Source organism: Idiotropiscis lumnitzeri, chromosome 6 (genome assembly GCF_059441095.1).
Source record: "Idiotropiscis lumnitzeri isolate Australia: NSW breed Sydney's pygmy pipehorse chromosome 6, RoL_Ilum_1.0, whole genome shotgun sequence".
In the NCBI taxonomy this organism is placed as follows: Eukaryota; Metazoa; Chordata; class Actinopteri; order Syngnathiformes; family Syngnathidae; genus Idiotropiscis; species Idiotropiscis lumnitzeri.
Window position 1 is genome coordinate 9,901,449 of NC_142396.1, and position 23,720 is coordinate 9,925,168.

The 23,720-nt window shown below is 40.7% G+C and overlaps 1 protein-coding gene across 4 annotated transcripts in view; it reads right to left on the reverse strand.

Annotated features, from left to right (window-relative positions):
* scaper (S-phase cyclin A-associated protein in the ER) overlaps positions 1-23,720 on the reverse strand; it is a 49,538-nt gene that overhangs the window by 13,107 nt on the left and 12,711 nt on the right. For all 4 annotated transcript variants that reach the window (XM_088297597.1, XM_088297594.1, XM_088297596.1 and 1 more), the window contains 14 exons: positions 23,351-23,462; positions 23,032-23,172; positions 22,784-22,939; positions 22,559-22,701; positions 22,183-22,264; positions 21,932-22,084; positions 20,557-20,664; positions 16,813-16,949; positions 14,414-14,479; positions 13,808-13,934; positions 8,227-8,342; positions 3,244-3,367; positions 1,757-1,986; positions 98-253 (listed from right to left, as the gene is read on the reverse strand). In XM_088297597.1, coding sequence (XP_088153723.1) covers positions 98-253; positions 1,757-1,986; positions 3,244-3,367; positions 8,227-8,342; positions 13,808-13,934; positions 14,414-14,479; positions 16,813-16,949; positions 20,557-20,664; positions 21,932-22,084; positions 22,183-22,264; positions 22,559-22,701; positions 22,784-22,939; positions 23,032-23,172; positions 23,351-23,462 — 1,851 coding nt within the window. The remainder of the gene's footprint in view (positions 1-97; positions 254-1,756; positions 1,987-3,243; positions 3,368-8,226; positions 8,343-13,807; positions 13,935-14,413; positions 14,480-16,812; positions 16,950-20,556; positions 20,665-21,931; positions 22,085-22,182; positions 22,265-22,558; positions 22,702-22,783; positions 22,940-23,031; positions 23,173-23,350; positions 23,463-23,720) is intronic.

The following is a 23,720-nucleotide window of genomic DNA, read 5'->3' on the forward strand; positions in this document are numbered from 1 at the left end:
ATTGTCATCCTTAGTGATCAAGAATTGAGAAGACGCTCAACTCTTGTTAACTAGAAAAGAAATATGATGTGTTTGCGAGCGCCAGGGACATGCTTACCGTCCAGTTACGACAAAGCACAGCCTACACATGCTGTACAACAAAGCTGAGGCTTGCTGCAGGAAAGCAGACATCTTGGGGTGCTCATCCACAGGGCTTTGGATGGATAGAAAGCACCCATACAGCTTGTCAATCAAACCCATGTTCACCACATAACTGCAAGAAACACAAGAGAAAGACGTGCAGGGGTTAGGCGCACAGTCCTAAACGTTCACCCAAATGGACAAAGGATGACTTCATATCTCACAAAATAAATCCCGAAACTCATTCTGGAAAACAAACGCTTCTTGTACTGGATATTTGCACATCCATGCAACAGAAAGCTAACACCTCACTTAAACCCCCCACCTTCTGCTATTACTGTTTTATCCGCAATCTGTCTTTTCCAATGTCAGATCTCTTGCTCATGTTTCCCTGTGGTCTTTCAGCCACTGATCACTCCTAATCGTGTCATTAGACGGCTGTGTGCCTTAATTCCATTTGTCAATTAATTCAACCAAGTTTGCAGACCTTTTGGTCCATTCTAAGAAATCAAATTGGGGAATTACATGGCTGGATGAATTTGGTGTGAAGAACCTGCTTGTATAATAGCCTGGTGACTCAATACTTCGGTCCATGTAGTGCATGTCTATGTCTAGTCAGTCACAATGGAGGGCCCCTTAAAACAGGTGACAATGCCGATATTCCATTGCAGCTCATTTGACACTTGAACCCAAATCCAATTGTTTTGACTTCTTCCTCTTTCACAGACCGACTTTGGCTAAAACGATCCATTCTCACGTTGACTGCTTTGTTCAACGTCAGCCCGATGTTTGACAAGGGCTTGGTGGTCGCACTTGCCACTTGGCGCCACATCGTATGAGCCCGAACTGAAAACATTTGTGACAATGATGAAGGTCTAAAAGCACTGAAACGAAAACTGAGAATGTGGTAATAAGCAGAAACCAAATTGTGAGCTGCTTTCCATGTGATATATGGTACCCGTATAATGAGAGTGTCAAAGCGAAAGCTAAAATGTTTTGATCTTTTGTCCTCTCTCACTTGCTAATACATTACAGAAGGCAGTTGAGGTAAATCCTCTACTCATACTTGGGATTAACTGAGACGACGCCATTTTTCTCAAGCCCTCCCCTGTCTCCCGGGTTACGACTAGGTCAGTGGATGAGAGTGGTGGTTCCTTGCAGCTGCTCCAACATGATGAATCACGGCTTGTGGGAGGGACGGTGGAAAGGACACACTCGTCCATCGGCTTCTTCATAGGGCAAGGCCTGCCTTTCCTCATAGCGCGCATTTCTCCACATCCAGATCCACATGGCGAGCTCCAGCGCCAGGTTCAAGGGGACCTTACAAAGCCCTGCAAGTGCTCTTTGTTTACGCTACTTTGTGCCCACCCCTATAGAAATAGATCCTACTTGAAATGTGTTGCTCAGTGTATGCAGAGCACAAGTTGGAAAAATGCCAGAATACACGCTCATTCTCAAACTACTCCCATTCTGACAAGACAACATTTGTTCCCCCCCTCCAAGAGAATTTGTCAGCTAATACTTCACGAGACGTGCAACAGAACATCCAGAGGTTGACCAGCTATCACATTCAGTTAAGAGAGTATAAAGCTACAAAAATTAACTACTAATTAAATATGAAGAATAAAGCAAATACCTGATTAGGTCTTGTGTGCGAGCATTGAAGGGCTCTGTGGCGCCGTTCTTGACCTTGGCATCAGGTGAAGAAATCAACGTGTTTTCCGCTTTTCCTGACTCAGCGATCAGTGGAGACAGGCACCCCAAGATGGTAGCTGTGGTCTGCAATAGGCCGGTGGTAAAACCCTCAAACACTTGTTTGTTAACACTGCGGCCAAAGATGGACTTGTCTTCATCTGGAACATAAAGCTGTAAAACAAAAACAAAGAGGTCACGGTGAGGCCAACATGTATAATATACAGTAACTGTTAAATGTGAAAACAAAAACAAAAAAAGTGCAATTTTAACCAGTTTTAATTAAGTGGAGTGTAGACCTCAGACATGCAAAGAGATCATTCTACTACTGTAGAGAAATTCAAGTACAGAATATGGTACTCAATTTTGTTTAAGAAATACCTTTTCCAATATACTTAAAATTTAAACTTGATTTTATATTGCACCATAAGCTTTTCTCACAATTGTACACACCAATGGGTAAAACCTAAAACCTCTGACTGCTCCAATGGCTGGGCTGAAAGCTCTCAGTGTAGGTCAACCTAGACCAATGCCGACATTCTCCAAAAATCTAATTAAAGAGGAGATTTACTCATAGCATAGCACTGACAAACCCAATGCCGTACTGTGTTGCTCGCAACTTGCATACCAGGACATAGACGCATAGAAGCACAGGGAAAGTGTTAAACAACATCAAACGCAAATAATGTGTCAGAGCGCAAACAATTTGTCTGGTCAAGGAAAAAGATGTCTGTCGCAACACTACTAGACATGTCAATCAGCGCAGCAGCTGCTGTGATGTTTTATATAAACCCAAGCAAAGATGCCAAGCTCTCTCTGTTTGCCCTAAGGAAATATGACTGCTTTGAATTGGAACTCAGAGCAGAAGAAACCCCAACAGAGTTCATGCATGTATCACACACTCATGCCTGCAACTTGTCCCGAGTATGGCTCAGCACGCCGGCACCAGTACGGTTGCCGAGAGATGAAGTTGACTTGTTACAAGGTGATGAAAGAAAAAGACCTGACGTGTTGCAAAGCCGTCTGACTGACTGCACGAAAATCCTGTTTGTGAAGAGGCTCTACTCTTTTTTTTTTTGTTTTTTTTTTACACCCTTTCCTTTTAAATACAGATTTTTACACCCTTTCCTTTGAAATACAAAAGGATTGCACGAAACAATTAAACATGGCAAAGGAGCTTAAATATAACTATTACACCTTAAGCACTAAAAAGAGCTTAATAGACTAAACGACTTTCCATTATAAGAAAGGTCATAAATGTTACCAAAATAATGGAGACATATTTTACATCTGAAAAGTCACACAGCACACCACCAACCAAAAGCATACAAAAAAGGATGAATACCGAAAAAAAAAAAAATCGTGTCTGAATTTACTAAAAATGTGGGCCTTTTTAAATGAAAACAATATTGATATACTGCACTGACTTACTGTTAGCTGATGAAGCAACAGGTCCATCAGGAGTGCGATCTTGTTGCTGAACAGCACATAGGAGCAGTTGAGGGGACAGCAGGAGCACGTAGAGTAGTAGGTATTCACAGCGACACAAAGCGACCTAACACACAAAAGCAATTATGATTACATTATCACAGATATAAATAATACAGTGGAACGTTGATTTAATAGATTAATTTGTTATGTAGATTAATTTGTTATGTGGCTACGTTTGAAATTCTCACCACTTGTATCACAAAAACTCTGCTCATTCAAGTGAATGGGAATGCCATTAATCCATTAAAAAAAAAAACAATTTTGTTTTAAACCCGTATTAGTTTATGGGGATGCTACGCACACGAGACTTCCTCAAGGCGGCCGAACACAATCTCAGTCCCATCTTGGATGAGATTTTGCAGCATTTCCACTGAGGAGATAAAGCTCTTCTTCTCAGCAGTACCTTGTAGCCCCGGGCATCTTCCAGCGATAAGCCCGTCAGCTTGCTTCTGTATTATGTGCGCTCTAAAATAAACTCCAAAGAAGACTGATGCTTCAGATAACTGACCAGTCTTTCTGTGGTGACAACCACATCTCCCCCGTCCATTTGAGCAGTTAATATTTTCTGACAACTGTATATTTTTGCAATTGGCAACATAGCGTGTCCTATCGGCACAGTAGGGGAAAAAGGAATCAGTCTCTCTTGTGCCGAAAAAGCAGGCCATCGTAAATTCAATCGGTAAACATTTTGATACCAACCAAAGGCTTGACATCTGCAGCTAGTTTGCAGTCAAGCCACGCTGGCATAAGACAAGGAAAATATACTACTTTGAGGGGAGACCCGAGACAGAAAGTAACTTTGTTAAAATTCTCTAGTAGCAGCCAGCCATCTTGTGCTTCCATAACATGTTAACACATTTATCTAAACTGAGACACAGTACAGTGGCAAACATCAAGTCTGATGACAAAATGCACCGTGGTGAAGGAGGTAACAAAAATACATGCAAAAGATTAAAAAAAAAAAAAAAGCTGTGAGGCATCATCTGCCAAGATGACATTCTTTTCATTTGACTGGGGTAAGATGATCAACTTGTTTTGATGAAAAAAAAGTCATGTCGGTTTGAATAAAATCAGCAAAGTGCATGCTGCACACATCTTACAAAACCCAAACTGTGGTAGCCAAGGACCGGAGTCAACTAAGGTGCTTGACGTCACCCTCATTGCATCAAATATCTTTTTTTTTTTTAATTGGGTTTAGGCCCATATAGCAAGAACGTCACAGAAGTCAAAGATTAAAAGATTGCCTTCTGCCAAATAGTTATCAACACAGCAACAAGTTCATTGTGGTCTATCATAGCACTCATAACAAAATTACTGGAGGCCTGTTGAGTGTGCTTCCATCTATAAAGTACACCTCTTAACTCATTCACTATGAGCCGAGTAAAAAAAATAAAAACAAAATAAAAAAATAAAAAGGGATCTTTGACGTCTTTAGCCGTCAATGGCAGTGAATGAGTTAAGCAGCAAACCAGCATTATATTTATTATTTCATGAACAGTAAACTTTGAGTTGATTAAATATGTCTATTGCCTCTCTTTTCTGATTGGGCTTTACCAAAATCAATTTGGTTCTCGAGATACCAATCTAGGCCTCTGGCATAACAATTCAGTCACCCAACTGCTAATGTAATGAGCGTGCAATTGCTTTGTAACACAGCTAATCGGGCTTGTCTTTGGTCCTTTCCGAACAAATGGGGAGTCTATCAAAGACATGTTTGTCTTATGCCCTTACACCAGCTAGTACAATGAGGCATCGCAGCGATCTGTCTTTGGTTTCCTCCCACCTAATTGAGCTTGATGAGGCAGACACCTGATAGGCCGCCCTCGCTGGGAATCTCTCTATCCCAACAGCCATTCATGATGGCTCCAGTCAAGAGATTTTGAAAGACAATTTGGTAAAGTGCCACGCCAACTTGTCTCATGTTACTCAAACATATTGTTATAGGTGTGTCAGTTGACCACTGGAGGCAACATTCCTTCAGTCGCACCTCCATGCTGGTTCTGATTGTTCTTTTCATGATCCCAAAAGTGACCGCATGAAATTTGTTCACTTGCTGAGACCAGATAAGGATTGCAATTGTGCTCTAAAATTACCATCCTCACTAAATAAGATTTCAGACGGAATAACCAATAAGCGATAATCTGCACACTGACAGCCAAATTAACGTCACAAAACAAGGATTAACATTTTACCTGTGAAGCTTTGTGTTAAATCCTTCGAGAAATGTGGACGAGAGGTGGAGGGGAGGCACACACCTGATCAACTTTAACCCCAATCTGTAGCTGCCTGGGTGGCCTGTGGGCTTTCGCATGATAGGGTTAAGATGCGGGGAGGTGGAGTTAATTGTAATTTCTCTTCCTTAAGTGCAAAAAGGAAGATGGGCAAAGACTGGAAAATTCTGAGTTTAAATCAATTTAATTGTAATGACTTAAAAGCTACACTAATGTCACGTCATGTAGGATTTTGACAGTGTAGTTTCAACATCAAAAATATCTCGCTGCCATTTCTAAAGACAGCAAACTTGCTAAAGGCTCTTTTTGTCACTGCCTTGATTTATCTAGCCTGGGATCAGTGCTTCTCAAGTCTCACATTTCTCAATCCCTGTATGCTTCTTATGTGAGCAGCCAAGCTTGGCTGGAGTAAACCAGCAGAAATCTGACCAACTTCCAGATCAGGTTGAGTCACCGCCTCTTAAACAGGGCAAATTTGTGTTCAGGGGAAGAAAAAGAATCCTAAGCCAAAATAGAAAAGGTGAGGAGGAAATCCAGTTCCTTGTGCTGTCAAACAATCCCTTCATTCACTGCTATCTAAATGACATTTAATTTGATTCTGCTGCTGATCACTCTGATACCCTGAGTGCTTCCAGGACATCGACTCTGGTTTGTTGCTCAACACTGGCCAGGTAAGAGGGGGTGGGGAATCTGATGAGCCGTAACGCAGCGTCACGCACACGCTCAAACAAATGGTGGAAAACATCCTGAAATAAAGCCACAGGCAGCAGGTCTAATTTCACAGGATACGCCACGTCATGAGACAAGAAGTGCAAATACAAATTGGGTTAACACGCACTTCCATGCACGTTTAAAACCTTCCGTGAAGATCACCTGATCAAGTTACCATGGTAACATAATCTGTCTATTCAAGGCTGAGTATTAACTATGTATTGGCTACACTTAACAACTTCCAATGACATTGGTGAAAGCGTTTGCATGCATTGCTATTCAGGACTTCAATGCATTGCACGGATAAGTGATTCTAATCTCCGTGTGTAGTTGATTTTGAAAAATCTCAATTTTATTTCTTCGCCCAGCAGTCAACACCGGGTCACACCAGGACGTAAGTGAAAGTTTGCAGGAATTAGCTCGTGAATGTAATGGTAACAGGATGGGACATCCCTGGGGAGAGATATGGCCAGTGTATCACCGCCATTGCCATCCTTTTTTTGGTTGTAAAATTGCTCTGCGCATCTGGCAATAAGAGGCGATCAATATGGTAGCATCAGTCGTCAGCAGATAGCGTAGCACACGCACTACGGCGAGTGTCTACATCGTGGTCCATTATGATGAGTAGCCAATCAGATGAAGGATAGTGACACGTAGACAGCCTGACTACTTCTATTTGTCAATTACCTTGTAATACTGGCAACAACATTTTGTAACAGACATTGCAATGCAACAAATAATTACCACTTCATCTTTTTGGTACATTAACGATATGTCACAATATGTAGTCATGAGCCAGTAGTCTTGTGACATTGAGTTGTGACTTCACCCTTGTGGCCAAAGGGGGATTTGACTTCTTTTTAAATTTAGCTAAGGCACAGATAAACCAATATAGCCATGAAAATGAACATTTTCACACATGAAAATTGACAATGACCAATCAAGCTCAATTTCTAAAGTTACATCGCCTTGGGTGAGGAGAGGTGTGTGACTGTTTAATACTTACTGCTATAAAGTTTATTGAATGAGTTAAGAACTCAAAGAAGACTTTCAGGTTAGTAAGGAGAGAATCAAAATATGGTCAACGTCATAAACAGAAATTGGCTGCTTAGGATGCCCTCTGATTAGGACGATTGATTAGAGCCCCCAACCCTCCAGTTCACCCAACACACACAAAAAAAAAATCAATAGACAAGGGATGCCCTTAAAAGCCTTATAAATAAAAGAATTTTTCCATTAGCAGGGATTCAGAGACCACTAAATGCTAATGAATGGAAGAGCAAGGCCATTCTGTTCCATTACAGAGTTCCACTAGCAAGTAGGGCTTGCCTCTCTAAAGTTGTCTACGGGAAGGCCAAGCTAATGCCAGACCCACAACTCAAACATACCATGCACTCTAAATGGTAAATGGGACGCATTCCCGCAGTAAAGATTGAACCCAAATTGATTGGCGAAATGGAACCTCTTTCAAATTTCTACTAACACATTTTTACTCACTGATACATTTTAAGTCCATTTCTTGAGAAGTGACCTTGAACCAGTGATTTGTTGAGATAAACTCGCTAAATTACAGCATTGAAGAAAAACAAATAGGAAACAAAGCGGTGTACCATCACTGAGGTCATCAGAAGGATATGAGCCACAAAGTCATTTATGTGCATAAACAAGTCAATGTACTAAATGAAACGCAGTCAAGAGGGATGTAATAGACTCACAAATTACAAAAAATTAACACGATGACATCATTATCAATATTTCAGACATTGTTACACAGAGTGTTTTGGAGCATAATTAAAGGATTTAACATTCGGGCAAAACAGTTCTGTCCCCTCCACTTTTTCTGACAATTAAAGTCAATGACTTGCAAGTTGATCAAGTGGAAGGAAGTGGTGTAAATGCACTAAATACATTTTGCACAACTGGAAATTAACTCCATTTGGTAAATTACATTATCCAAGTACAATTAAAATGTGGTACCAACTTGTAAGGAATACGAGGAAGGGCGGCAGGTGAGGAGGCAGCAATGACGACCTGCAGGATTTGCTCCAGAGCTGATAAGCCACCGCCTACTTGGAAGGCTACTTGGTCTGCTGTGTTCTATAGAGGAAGGGACAGAGACAGAGAGAGGACAAAACAAAAACAAAAAAGGTACATTAAGACTTAAGCCACAGATTGAACAGGCATGATTACATGGCTCCCATGAGGGAAGACAACTCTTTCTTCCAAAGAGGCAAGGGTATTGTAATTGAAAACAAAGTGACCCCTAAGGTATTCTTGTTTGATCTCAAAGGAGCCGTTTCTGTAGAGGGTACATGCTTTGATTAGCATGAGGGTGGTCACAACAAATGGCCAGAGTCAAAGAAACACTGACAAAATGGTATTTTCAGAACGCTTGGCACATTGCAATGAATGGCCCACTAGTGGGAGAAAACGTGAAAACGGTATAAAACAATGCTCGGATGAAGTGGCAATTATCATAAAAAAATAAAATAAAAAATTTAAAAAAATTAAATGACCAATGACGATGAATATTGTCCTCTTAAATTAATGACCAAAGTCATATTTGATACAAATTATGTTTGCCTTAAACATCTCAGTATGTTAGCCATCTCGTCTAAAATGTCTACAATCTTCGTTAAACAGATCATTCAATTCTACATCAGAAATAAAATTACAGAGCATTTGGTTCAGTTCTTGGTGTTTAACTAAAAAAATGTGCTGTAGAAATGTGCTATGTAGTTTTAGTCTAATGTTACTGCCAAACATTAGCTTTCCACTTTGCACTCTGTAGAAGTAGAGTACAATCTCTAGCGTTGGTTATCTGCTTAGTAAAAGAAAAATAATTCCAGACACTTGTCTCCACAATCTTAAGAATATTGACCCAAGGTTAGCACTTAACTGTTTCTTTTCTTACCCACTTAAAATATGAAAATCAATCAGAATATTGTTGAATGGTGTCTGGAAGGTGGTTGGCTAGACCAAGGTGCTACCACCATCGGCTGTATTTGTGTCTGAGGTGGAAATAGCTGCAGGGGTTTGCTGCTGAAGGACCTACTTTGCACGACTTCAGCGGGCTGTGTAACACTGAAGGTCACCCCTCCTCCTAATGAGGTTACAGACTCCTTAGTGCCATGACAGCACTAATATCCAGCCACTTCACGGCGCTTTTGTTCCCAAGATGGTAAGTTGCCAACAAGCCTGAACACATTTGAGAGTCAAGCGCTTTGCTAAATCATAGATAAGCTCTTCATCTGTCACTCATGCCAACCAAAGAGGCAAATGCTCCTCGAATCCGGTGTTGCGCACAAACTATCCGATTCCGGTGTTGCGCACAAACTATCTTTCAGGGTTCGACTTAGACCAGCAAGCCAAAGACTATTAGGATTCAACATAATCAGAAATGTCCTAAAGACAGTGAGGGCTGTGTTTCCATTTTGAAATAACTTAAGAGGTCTATCCAGAAAGTGCAACCCTCAATCAATTGGATTACAGAGACAGAGTTTAGCCCTTCTCTTAACTTTCCTATCAACACACCGACCTCAAAGCGTTTTTTTTTTTTTTTTTAAATATTATTAAACAATACTGAATAGGCTAAATGAGACCTGCCCAGTCCTGGTTGTCTCCTTTAAAGAGCAGACGATGACCTCGGCTGGCTGCTATCTTCTGATGACAGATTAATTTGTTGTGAAAATGGAACAAAATTGACAAAAAGGATTAAGTGCAAACCACTAATTATACACTCATAGAAGTCTGGCTTTTCTCCCTTTATATCCGCTAGAAGTTGCATTAAAGAATTACATTTTTATTAACAATGCCATCTATGTGTGAGTGAAAATGTAGTTGCTAGCCAATTTATTGTCAGCATTAGCATTGTGAGATTAGCTATTAATTGCAATTCACTCTACGCTAATTGAATACATCAGTGATACAGCACAGGTGGCCCAGCAAATATATTGTGTAAATGAATTATGGACTAAATAAAATTTCAATAGTGAACACATTCTTACATCTGACATTTTTTTTATTAAGCTGATAACTACTAAAAATACAGTTCACGATCCCTTCCATTTATTTGGATCAATTTTAACCCCAAAATCAATATTAACAATAAAGGAGGAGTAGCTAATTTATCTTTCTTTAACAGAACAGCCACCAAAGGCCAATCATTAAGACCCAAGTTAGAAGGATGGCTTCTGAATAATACACGAAGGAGAATCTTATTCAATTACTGTCCGGGGTCAACTATTGTTACCCCAGCTGATGAGAGGGCAGCAGCAGCTGCTAATTCCTGCACCCATGTGCAGAGACCAGCCAGATTGCACTTTGTAGTCTCCTCCCACCAGACACTTTAATTACATGGAGAGGAGGTAATAGCATGGCTAGTCCAGCCTGACCAGCAGATGGACAAGCAAGTCGTCAAGTTGATAGAAGGCAGCAAGTCTCACGCTAGTGCTTTTGCATGAGACCGTGATGCATTCTCATTACACAGCCTTAAGGATGAAGGCCAGACAAATCTCTCTAGCTCAGTTGGTGGCAAACCGCAGGAGGAAGTTGTGATGTACGTTCATCAGTTTTAATATTCAATGTTTTGTCGTTGTAGTGTATTCAACTGAATACAAGTTGAATAGGATTTGCAAATAACGGTGTTTTGTTTTTATGTACATTTTACACAGCGGAATTGGGGTTTGTTGTGCATTTGTGAGTAAAGATTTTCGCTATTTCAGCAGTCATACATTTTGTGACGTTTTGTTCGGCATTGTCCCATGAGATTTTTCACATGTGAAATGGGTGCCTTAGCTCATGAAAGTTCAGAAACACTGGTCTAAATATGAAGACATAAGGTCTGGGAAGCTGCACAAAAGTCAAATGTAGATCTGTCCACCCCCCCACAGGAAAAAAACCCAGAAAACTAGAATAGACTGTGACTGTTTACGATCAAGAAGCAATTAGAGAATGCCAAATACAGAAGGAATGTCAAATTTTGCAATGTCCATCCTCGCACAAGGCGTTTCCCCCCCTTGAGTTGTTTCCAAGCGCCTAACAATTTGAAATTTGTCCATTTAAATTATAAATAAATATAATTTTGTGAAACTTGATGTTTTGCATTTGAATGCTCAACATATTTTCTGGGTGTATAAATTTCTAATGAAGATGAACATGTAAAGAAACTCAGACTCACAACTGCTGTCAATGTGCGCTCGCCCCGTGCTGTCAATCTGACCTTAAGAAAACACACTTCCAAAACTCAAACTTTACCATTCCCTATTCGGCACAAGCAGGCTCTGACAGCTGGCATTGAAAATGCAAATAGAGCGCACGCTTTCAGGTACTCACAGGTCTGTGTTAGTGACATTTTCTAATGTGGTGCATATTTTCGGACAGGCTTTAATTGAAAACACTAATAAACACTTTGGGCAGTCCATAACGATAAAGGAGTGTGTGTGGGGGAAAAAAGGAGCAGAAAATTGGAGAAATGCGCTTCTCAATCATGAGGAGTATAGCTAGAATTAAGTTTGACACAAAATAAACCATTAGTGGCCACAGAGGGAGAAACAAGCCGGGGTCACAGAGAGACGACATAACCTCATGAGTAGTGTTTGGGGGGTGTGTGCGTGTGTGTGAGTGTAGGGGTGGGGCCACAACTGCAGTCCAGGAGGGGAGTGTCGGGTGTTGTCTACAGAATTAGCAGAGAAAGTGGAGACTGAATCAGATATGAGGCAGAAAAACAAATCTGTAGGTGAGTCAGTGACACGAGAGATGCTTGTTAGGTCAATTAATCTAAACGGCACGGACTTGAAGAGGCCAGACAGCCATGCTGACGGAGACTCTATTTATTTGACTTTGTCCAGGGATTAGAAAGCCAAGTGTTCCTCGGCTGCCTTATTTGCCAATCATGCTTCCCCATGGTTCTACATTTTTTGTGAGATGGCAGAGCACAACTTGACCAAATGAGATTTTAAACTGAGGGGAAAGACAAGGCCCTTGATTTGCCGCCTTGACAGAAAAAAAATAGCACGTCTTCAGAGGCCCACTGTCCTCATGTTGAGAGTGGGCGGAGCAAAAAGGAGAGTTCCTCGTGTAAGTGACAGCTTGTGAGCTACTTACATCACAGCTGACTCCTCCTCTCTCCTTAGAGGAGGCTGTGCCAGCTAGTACTTCTTTCTAAGCGTCCCTGGGGAAATATGATAATAGCATCTCCGGCTAACCCAGTTGTCACTGATGGGACTCTATAATCTTTCTTTTCTGACGCCCACAGACACACAGTGGGATGGTATAATGGAGCAAACCACAACTTGGCAGGAAATTTATGCCTCATTACAGGAAGTGGGCTGTATATTTTCCTCATCATAAACATGGTGGCAGGTGTTTTAATGCATTCCCTCCGCTCAAATTAATAAAGTTTTTACAGTTAAAAAAAAAAAGTCTGAAACAGGTTTCAAATAAACTCTAGTTGAGACAGTTACTTTATATTGAATATAGCTAATCATTTAATTTTGCTGGATACCACTGGAAAAGATTTATAGTCATGTGTTTGCTCAACATTCAGAGGTCATACATAGCTTGGTGGAACATGTGCACACTTCTATTCCAGCCACAATTTCGACCAAGTTAAAGCAAATGTTTAGCTTTATTCACCACTTTTTTACTCCTTCAGGGTTGCAACAGGAAGAGAAGATAAATGTTTTAACAAGTACCAGCAGGGGGAGTCTCAAAGCAGTGTTTAAAAAAAAAAACATTAAATGGCAAATTTCACAGTCTCAGGGTGGATATCGATAAATAATTTTGGGGAAGAAAAAATATTCATAATTACAAAGAATATTTAATAACTGAATATTTAATGCAGGTAATTGCGGTCCTGACGACAAACTGCAGAACAGGAATACAAGGCTATTTATTTATCTGATCTGAAAGGCTTCAAGTGAAACTGAACTTTCTGGAAACAAAATTAATTTACCAAATTACCCCATCCACAAGAATATTGGAAGGCCTGTGAAAAGGTGGAAAACATTGTGCTGGTCTGCAATAATGCATTTTGACTTAATAAGACCTTGTGTGACTATAATCGTAAATGTCTGGCTGGGATAATGTTTTTCTTTTTTTTATTCAACTGGCCATTGTCTAAAACAGTGGCGTCTGAGCGATACAAACCACAGACATCGAGACAATACTCACTCTCGTGCCAGGAAGCACCTCTATTGGTACCATGTGGACAATCAAAACATAGTTAACATGGTCTTCATTAGTCAATAACCAAAGGCAAGTGGCTTTGGAGTAAGTGATACTTGGGAGGGTGAGACAGAGGGAGACGAAGCCAAACACAACTAATGACCGAGGAGACATGCAAAGCGTCTGGCATGACTCGCGCTCAGCTACAGATGGCTCAGACGACAGCAAAGCCAAAAAAGTGGGACCGCTGTTAAAATCCAGCACGGGATTGGATGAAGTTAAATCAATAGACAACGAAAACCCGCTGGATATTAATACAGTATGGCTGAATGAATTGAAAAGCATGGGTAGACAAAAAGCCGATTTGTTTAACTTAATCACGTTATCTAAGCTACCTGTTTCTCCAAGATGCGAACGATCTCTCCCAAAGTACGATCCAGACTGGACACTTTGTTGTTGGCCCACTGGCCAGTGTCTTGGCCCTGCAGTTGCTTCAAAAGGTCCTTCACAAGGCGTTGCAATCTGAAAATGTAGTGGACATTGCAGTTTAATACCAATTGTACATATCAATTGAATATTGATTCATTGACTAATTTGACCTATAGCTAAATTATGTGACGCTACAAATCCATACATTTTTTACATGCAGTTTTGATAAGAGTCATCCTAATGCCAATAGTGACAAAAATGGACAAATGACGCAACGCACCCTATTCAAATATTGGACTATCAAAATTTTGGGGCTTTCCATTAAACATTAATACTTAGACATTTTGTACAACTATCAAATAAACTTATATAAATGAAGACCTTTTTCCAACTGAACTCTCAATCTTTGGAAAAGGTGATTCACTTTCGTCATGGTGACCTCCCTCTGATATTGATCGAACAACTCTCTTAATCAATTGTCAAAATAATCAAAAGGTACAAAATGCCAGGTTTCCTAATATTTGAGCAAATTCAATAAACACTTAAGATTTAAAGAAATGGATTGCACTTACTTGGCCTTGTACGGGGAGTCTGGAACTTGCGTCTTTATGTCAAATGACGTCTCATATTGCTTTGCTCTGCAGGGGTACAAGAAAAGAAAAAGTATTTAAAACTGAGGGGAAAAGTGTTGAGCCTTGCTGCAAAGCACGCTGTGGATGAAACTGTGAAAGGAAAGAAAACGAGTCTGTTTATTTGGCCTGTCACTGGAGCGGCTCAGCCTAAAATTATCAGAAACCACTGCTGATCTCAAAGCTGCGGCGTTTTGTTGGCAGAGACGAAAATCAAGATTAAATCAATGTTAATTCCCCCTCTCACAAAACTCGAAACACTCAAATTCCTTCTTTTCAGAAAAAGTAGGTCATGTAGGTGACAATCATCACTCAGTGTTTTGAAAGTTCTCGAAGTCTAGGTGTTAAGCGAAGCTAACAATGTCTATGAGGCAGCTCCGTGAGTTGCACGGTGCTAATCCTCTCCTCTAAGGATCTAACTTTTGAGGCAGCAAATAAGATAGACATCTGACAAACAGCGTTACAGCTAAAGGCGGACGAGGGGTCGCTAAGCAAGACACAAAGAGTAAGAAGAGAGAAGATGAGAAAATGGACAAGCTAATGTTAATCATTAATGGGCAATGCAGAGTTGGGAAAGACCAGAGAAATCAAAGAAACAAGACAATAGCTACACAGTAAGCAAGTGCACAGTAAAAAACTGGAAATTAATTGATTATGGCTGATCTCGACCATGTCAAAGAACTCAAAAGTATATTACACATTTATAATTTCAGCAATGCCAATCTACACAAAGAATAGTCAAAATAACTTTTTTTGGGGGGGTGTCAATTAAGCTTTGCCAAGGGACTGATTCTTTTTTTTTTTAAATTTATTTTGTCATATATAAGAAAAAGCAAACATGTTTACATGAAAATGCAAAATTTTAATGAGCAGAAGCAGAGATCATGGTCATGGCTCTGGGGCACTGATGGCACAAATCATAGGTGGAGGCAAAGAAAAACACATTCATCAGTCTTACTTGCTCTGTTCAATTCAAATTTTATAAGTGTCTTTGCATGAACACACACTGCCCACTCTGTTCACACTGTGCAAAGCAGTGAAGAATTACTGGCAGTAAATTATAAAAGCAGGCTCCTCGACAAAAAACTAAACAAAAACCTGTTGATGATTGCAGTCAGACAAAATTACCACGCTTTGCACTTATTATGAGCTGGTTGTACACTGAGTTGAGGAAGAAGTATTTTTATTATGCTGTCTTAAAATAAATTGATGAAGCGGCCAACCTTTTTGTTTTATGGGGTTGTGTGCTTTTTTTTTTTTTTAAATTGCCTTTGGGGGGCCTGCTGCCTTTGAGTGCAAGTCCCAGCAGGGCTGACGATGGAGTGACAGAGAACAGACGGATCGTGTTGTCACTTTCTCAACACCACAGTCTCACTAAGTCAAACAACAGCAGTATTGAGACTGAAGCACCAGGCCAGAAAGGCACAACTGCTTCAGCCTATGGCGTTAAAGCACCCCTTTATTTGCTTTGACGCTTCTTTTTATAAACATGCCACTTTACCCTCACCATAATCGTCACTTCCGGTACAGCCAATCACAGTGCTCATTTAACCCGACCCAATTATACATTGATTGGTTCCGCCGAACACGCCACCCGCCGACGCCTCAACAAAAGCTCAGACTTTACGACGTGGCACACTTCACCAAACAGACGCCGTATTCCGATGGTCGATGTCGTATTGGTTGTGTTGAGGCCTTAACACATGCGCGCTAAAGACTTTAAAAAAAAAAAAAAGTCTCACATATGAACATAGTTTACATTCCTGTCACCAATTGAAGTTAACATAGTATATTTTATTTTTAAATAAGTAAGAACATCTAAAAAACATGACAGCTTCTTTCACCATAAAATAAGTAATCTCAGGTTCCGGTTTTGCTGCACTGTAACCTTGCCTTCTCTTTGTTTATTAGTATTGATTTTCTTAGATATTTCATTTAAAAATCAATAGCTGAAAGGGAGAAGATAGGCAGGGTTCATACATGCATACTGTACAGAGATGTGGCCAATGGCAGGGCAGCAATTTGTTGGAAAGCTCTTTACAGGTGGAAGGCCAGGCCCGAGAGACCGATTTGCAGTTTTGCCATGTAATCATCAAAAGTGCCCATAAATTAAGGTCATTAGTGTTACCTTGTGGACAGTCAGGATGCACATGCGTAAAATGTGCTCCCCCGCCCCAGATTTCACTTTTTTTTTTTTTTTTTTTTTTTTTAAAATCACCACAAAAAGCCCTGGTGTACTTGGGTCCTCTGTGCCTCTGACAGATGCAAAGAGATGAACCCAACTCACCTCTATTACTGATAGAGGGGAGGAAAAAAAAAAACAAACAAAAAAAGATCCTGACCTGGAGTTCATCCTGGCACGGAGCTTCTTCGCCTTCTTGCGGGCCTTTTGCCTTTCCTCATTGTCCTTTACACTCTCAGAGGAAACTGAACTGTCAGTCATGATGTCCACAATGTATTTCTTCAAGGAAAGATGCTCCTAAAGCACATACAAGTGAAACGTTGTTATAGTACACCCAGGAGGGCCGCACATTTTTCACCAAACAGCTCAAAAATATTATCAACTTTTCCTCTCGGTTTGCATTACACAAAAATTGTTTCATTATGAAAACGGTCACTATACACAATGACATTAAAAATATTACTTTACCATATAATTATGTTTCAGGAGAATCTATGTATGTAATACCACCAGCCCCCACCCGTAGACATGCGTTAAGGTCAGAGGCGTTGCCATGCCCATTTTCGTATTTCCACCAAGAGAAGGTGTAATGTACATTACCCAATTTGAGCGACATACTGCATGTGCGAGAAACTAATTACCTAATTATGCTGTCAAAAATTACACCAGAGGATAAGACTTCCATTGAAAAGTCAGATCTAAACCTGTGTGTGGGATGCCATAGCCTTTGGTGACAAGTGTTGATGCACCTGTTGGCTGAATGGAGGGTTTCACTACAGTGGAACGTAATATAGGTGTCCCAGTCGTTTAAAGGTGCCGCTCTATGTGCCGAGCGGGATTTGTACATGCTATCGAGACATTTCGCTAGCTTGCACGTTTAATATTAGCGTAATGCAACTGAGATCATTTGCTTCTTGGCACGCGTCAACTGCAAGTTGTTTTTTTTTTTGCCATCTATTTGGCACACCGCAGCACGCTCCAAACCACAGATTTAGAGATTGAATCAGCAGCACCCCTGATGGTTGCAATCAAGCAGTGCATCTAATTTTGCATTACTTTCCTTACAAAGTCATTCATCAATGTTCCGTTCAACACAACACAATTCCACACAACTGGCAGATGCTCAATCGTAGCCAGAAGCTGTAAGGGCAAAGCAAGATTCATACGAATCCAATACACGTTGTGCATTGGCTATAGTTAACTTTGACATGGAACACCCCCTTTAGCATGTATGATTTGCCAAAGCTCCAATCCAATAATTGGATTTGTGGGGACAAAATGCCAATTCCACAGTCAAAGCCATTCATTGGATTTTCAGCTAACACGTGTTGAAGCCTTTTTCCCCCCTCATTTCTTCATACAACAGGTCGGTCATGCCTCATAACCATGGACGTCATCCCACTTGCACTCAGTAATCTCTCTGAGAGGCTATCTAGTGTGCTTGCCACTCACCTAATGAAATTGTTTCAATAATGCATCCAAAATATCATTTGCCCAAAATACATCATACAGGTAATATAAAAATGTAAACTGAAATATTATTCTGTCGCATAAGGGAATTGCTGACAGACAGCTGTATATGCTTCAGCAAATACATATACAGTTAATACAAAATAGGGTCAAGTAAACTCAATGTCAATGGCACTAAGAATGTTTGAGACAAGTCAAATATGGTGACAGACAGGTGTCCACCACTGAACCATAATCACAAAGCAGCAAATACACCGGCCTGAGGGCTGCGGTGCAGCACAATACCGCATACTGCCTCGGGTAGGGGAAACATGACCCACCTCTAAACATCCCTCCCTTTCTCTGACACAGACAGATCTATCACAGATCTAAAAGGCAGCCCATTCTATGGGATATGTTCACCCAGCGCCTTTTTTGTCGCTCACAAAAGGCCCAAGCGGGTAGCTTTCCATTTGGCGTTGAGCAAACAGCTGAATATCATGTCGGCTACTAGACGATAAGTGATACGACACTGGATGGGGTTACAGTCTTCAGTGGTTCGCATGACATTTTCTGTATCTAACTACCTCATTTGGATGACATTTCAGCACGACCATGTCATACATCCAAATCTGACACCCATGTTTAACTGAAACCTTTCACGTTTCTTTCCAGAAGCTAATTCATTGCTGGAAAGGTGTCAAGTGTCAGATTTCAAAATAGCGAGGGGAGTGAGAGGGGTACTTCAGCTGGCACTCTCGATATTTCAGCAAGGTTCTCAATTTAGGGGCCATCGAATGAGCGTCAACCAGACCTCCAGGACTATTTGGGTCCTGTGGGAAGTCACTTCTCTGCAGATGCAGCCTCAGTGTCTCTCTATTGGGCAAGGCTGCCAAAAGTCAGCGGTGTAAGAAGGTGATCAATAAATATGGAAGCACATTAAACTAGGGCTGGGGACGAAAGGGGAAAAAAAAAAAAAAAAAAACTACGAACCTACATTAAACCAAGGAATCACATTAAGCCAGGCAGGTAATGATTAATAAGACTGATGTATGATTCAATGGATTTTTTTTCCATCATGGCTTGTTACTAATCTTTGTATTCTCATTTTAATTCATGAGTCTCTGCAGTGAAAATAAGACCAAATACAAAGGCCCACTGCCTTTTCCACCAGCCTGTATGGGAAAACTACTTTGTGATCTCTGCTCAGAGGGGACAACCGTCTACATTTTAATTAAAAAGCTTTCACTACCGGGAGAGTTATGGACCCACAGTATACAAAATAGCTAGCAGTGAAATAAAGAGAGTTAGTTTCAAATAAATAATGTGAGCAGCTGCCGTACGGTTCTCTAAACAAAGTCAGCTATTCAACTTAATTAGCTTTCACATATTGGTACAGAAAAATACGCAAATCAAAATGGCATCCGATCCATGCCAGTCGTCATTCAGACAGATAACCCGAAATAACCTGAGAGGACAGAAGCAAAAGCATGCATAATTTACATATGGATTAAAATATGCATTCAAAAGAATGAAGTGCTCATGGGCGGATTTTAGTTTAATCCTTCCAAAAGTGCTTTTTCAATAAATTTGCTTCATTTGCGGATTTCTCACCTGGCCATTTGTCACTATTCAATATTTTATTTTCAGCACTGTAAGGACTTAAGGATGACATACATTTGTATTCATATTTGTATTTTTTTACTATTAAAAATTTAACATGTTTAAATTTTTTTTATAAAGCTTTTACTGTTATCATATTACTATTCTATATGATGCTCTTAAAAATAACGTGGATTTGTTCCACAGAAAAAAATTGCCAATTTAAAAATTTGCTTACCAACTTTCTCTTTGCTCCAGCTTCCAGAGTGAAATTCCAATGTTGATATTTGTGCACATGCTTGGGAATAAAAATTATTCTGATTCACCACTTCCTTGTTTATTGAACTGTCAAACGGAACAAACTGACTTGCGCTAAGAAAACACCTGAGAGGAAGGACGGCGGGCATATCAATTATTCTCACAAGAGAGATGGGAAGAAAAGCTTTGAATGAAAGAGCTACTGGGGCCAAAGGTGCCGCGTATAGCACCAACAGTTGTCAGCCTCACAATGAGAAGCGCTGAAAAGCCAATCTCATATTGCAGCCTGAGAGGTTAACTTGCATTAACGGGTTGCCTTCCCATGGAAAGCGCTCAATGCCCCCCCTTCCCACCCTCAAAAAAAAAAAAAAAAGCTGTGGGGTGAGGTGATGTCACGCCTCCACTGGAGCATTGAACCTTGACTATGTACATTTCAAGGCTCATTTGCAATCACACAAAGCGGGGGAGGTTGGTGCATAAACAATAATAACCGTGCTATAAAAGAACAGCCATCAGTTTCTTTGTCCTCTGACGCAACACAAGTGGCATTATTTAGGAGAATAAACGCGCGTGTCGCCAGCAGGGTGATACGCACCACTTCCTCGTCGGACAGCTCCCGTCCCTGGATGCTGCTACTGTCTCGCACGGCCTGTTGGTGCCTCTTGCCCTTGGTGTGGCTGAACAGGTGCACCTCTGAGGTGATCTGCAAACACAAGCACAGTGGTCAGAGGTCACTCCCGGCACAATGGAGACTGAGGCAGGAAGGGGTCATCAGAGCCCCATGGGATGCTGGTGAAATGATATACCTCTAGATTCTAGGTTGTTTTTGCCAGTCGGACTGGACCTGCCACTGCTGAACCTCTCAGAGAAAACCAGAGCAAAGTCCGCAAGAATATTTCACAAGTCAACTTGTGTATACCACATCTAACGGATGTCTATTTGAGTTTATTTCACCCACTTTATCTATCCATCTACCATTCAGTTAGTAAATGTGCAATTACCATTGTTTTTTAAAGGGCAATTTCCACATCTGCTAATGTCTAGCATTTCCAGTCAAATATTTCCCCCCAAAATTTCAGGAGAACATTAGACTGAGTCTACACTTACAATTACCAGTAAGTAAAAAAAAAATATTGTTGTTTAATTATGAATTTAATTTATTTTTTAATCTGGATCTTTTGAAAAGAAAAAAAACTCAAAGTGTGAGCTACAGATTAAGAACATTTATCTTTAAAGGGTGTAAACAGTAATTCCGCACAATAACGAGGAACCTTTAGTCAAAATTTATAACGAAATAAAAATCATTAAAATTACTAATTACAACAGCTCATCTTCTTCTGATCCTATCTTATGTTATCTACAATCAAAATATACTCATTCACCAAATAAAAATCCACTCGAACTGGAAATACCTGACTTTAACGGCATAAATATTACAGGCTTGACAAATGGCGACGCCATGGAGCCCTTTTAGCGTGGACTAGAAAATGGTTTATGATACTTTGTGTCTCAAGTCATTAAATGAAGTGCTTCTTCCCGTGGACCGCTTCCTGATCCCTTGTGTCAGATGTTACACCAAGGTCAAACGTCAGTTCAACAAAATTCACTGATCTGTTGATGCTGGCTTTACATGACAAAATGCTCCACAGTGGTTTCCATGGTAACCAGGTTTTCACAAATAACCATGACTGAATGGCACGACATGATCTTATTGACTTAAGTCTAATTGAAATTTTTTTTATTGCAGTTACCCCATTTATTATTACATTTTGGCAGCGTTAAAATTGTTAGCTGCAGGCAGTCCTTTTGTAATTACTGTGTTTGACACAAGGGGGAGTTTAACCTCCCAGTAAGTACTGTCTAGAGAAAATAAAGAGACAGGATCCCTCACTATTTAATATTTCTTATAAGTCGATATTGAATCCTACAAAGAGCCCATGAGGGTCTCCCACTTAGCAAGATGTACATACCACGACACTGCAGAGTGAGCACTGTTTCTTGCGTTCGTACGGCGTTAGCTTGGGGGCGTAATCTGTGTTTGCATGTCGGCCGCTGCTAAGCTCAGCTGCCTTCTCCTTCCTTTGCTCCATTTGCTCCATATGCCTTCGGCTGCTCTCGTCATGCTGTGGAAAAGCAAACAGAAAGCAAGGGGTCAGCTGGGAAACGGGAGGCCTTGCATGGTGTCTATTAGAGAAGCAAGGTGAGCCCAGTATAAACTTACCTTCATTTGAATTTTCTTCTGCAGCTCCTCCATGGCCTCCTGTTGAGCCGCACTAAGAGCAGCAAGACGCTCCTCTCGGTCTCTTCAGACAATATAGAAAACAGGTTTATAAAGAAGTGAATAAAGGGGCTAGTAATAAATACATTTTATTGTTAAATGTGTATTTATTTTAGATGGCATACACTGCTAACCCTAAAAATGTTTGAAAAAATAAAAATAAAAAGGGGAGTTTTTTTAACAAAAGCAATCCATTGTTTGCCGATTTAGTGATATGGTCACCATATTTAGCAATTTTTACAACCGTGATACTGAGTAATTAGTTAATTCCAGCTCTGAAACGTAATATAAGCCTATACAATAATGAAAAACTATTAACCTCGCTCTCTCCCGTGCTGCATCCTCTCTTGCTTTCTCTTTTTCCTGCCGCTGCTGTTCAATACGAGCCTCTTGTTCCTTGCGCCGTATCAACAGCTCCTCCACGCGTGCCTGACGCTCAGCTTCGAGAGCTCGTTTACGTTCCTACCAAGGAAGAAAAGCAGGATGTGAGCGAGCATTACACAGATGAGATCTCGACCAACTATGTGAGTGTTTTCGGTCGCACCTGCACAGCTTCATCTCTGGCCTGCTTCTCCTCCTGCCTCCTCTGCCTATCCTCCTGGAGCTCATTAAGGCGTTGCTCATACTCATTTAATTTTGCCAGGGCATCGTGTCGCTTGTTCTGGGCTTCAAGAGTATTGATGAATGCTATTTCATTTACCTGCATGGACAAATAGTGGTGAAACAATTCTGATTTAAAAAAATATTCAGGCCCACAACAGATGACACTTATTGGTAACTCCTCCCACCTACCTTGGCCTCTTCCTCTTGAGCCTTCTTCACGATGGCCTGGAGTTGTAGCTCTCGTTTTAACTCTGCATGCAGCAGCTTTTCCTCCATCATCTTCCTCCGCTGTTCCAACAACTCTTCCTTCCATTTCCTCACCTCCTTTTCCTGTAGAAAGCAAAAATGGCAAACCATGTGGGGATTAATTCCATTTGCTGTAAACAAACTCAAAACTCAAGAACTGTAGAAGTATTAAAAAAAAAAAGGTTGATAAAAAGAGCAAACTGCTCGTTCCACTAAATTCCTTGAGGAGGGATTTCCACTTGCTCAACATGTTTTCACTCACCCTCTCCAAAAGCTTCTGCAGTTTGAGCGTCTTTTCCTCTCGCAATTTGTCCCGCAGCTGCTGAGCCTTCAGCTGTTTCTCCTCATGCTTTTTCTTTGACTCTGCAATAGTCCTGTCAGAAATCATTCAGCATTTGCTTAACATTCCCTGACAATGCTTGAGAGTCCGATAAGTCCCATGGCATGTTGAGGGACTTTGGGTGGCAGCCTAACAGTCAGAAACAATAAATTGAGCTCTTTGACACAGTTTGCTGAGTTAAGCCTGAATCTCACCGAGAGACGCAAGTTTGCTAGTGCGTGCGTTCGTAGCTAATGATTTTTCATCAGGGTTCGTTCGTCGCAAAGACGTTCACCAACAGTTTTGATGGGCA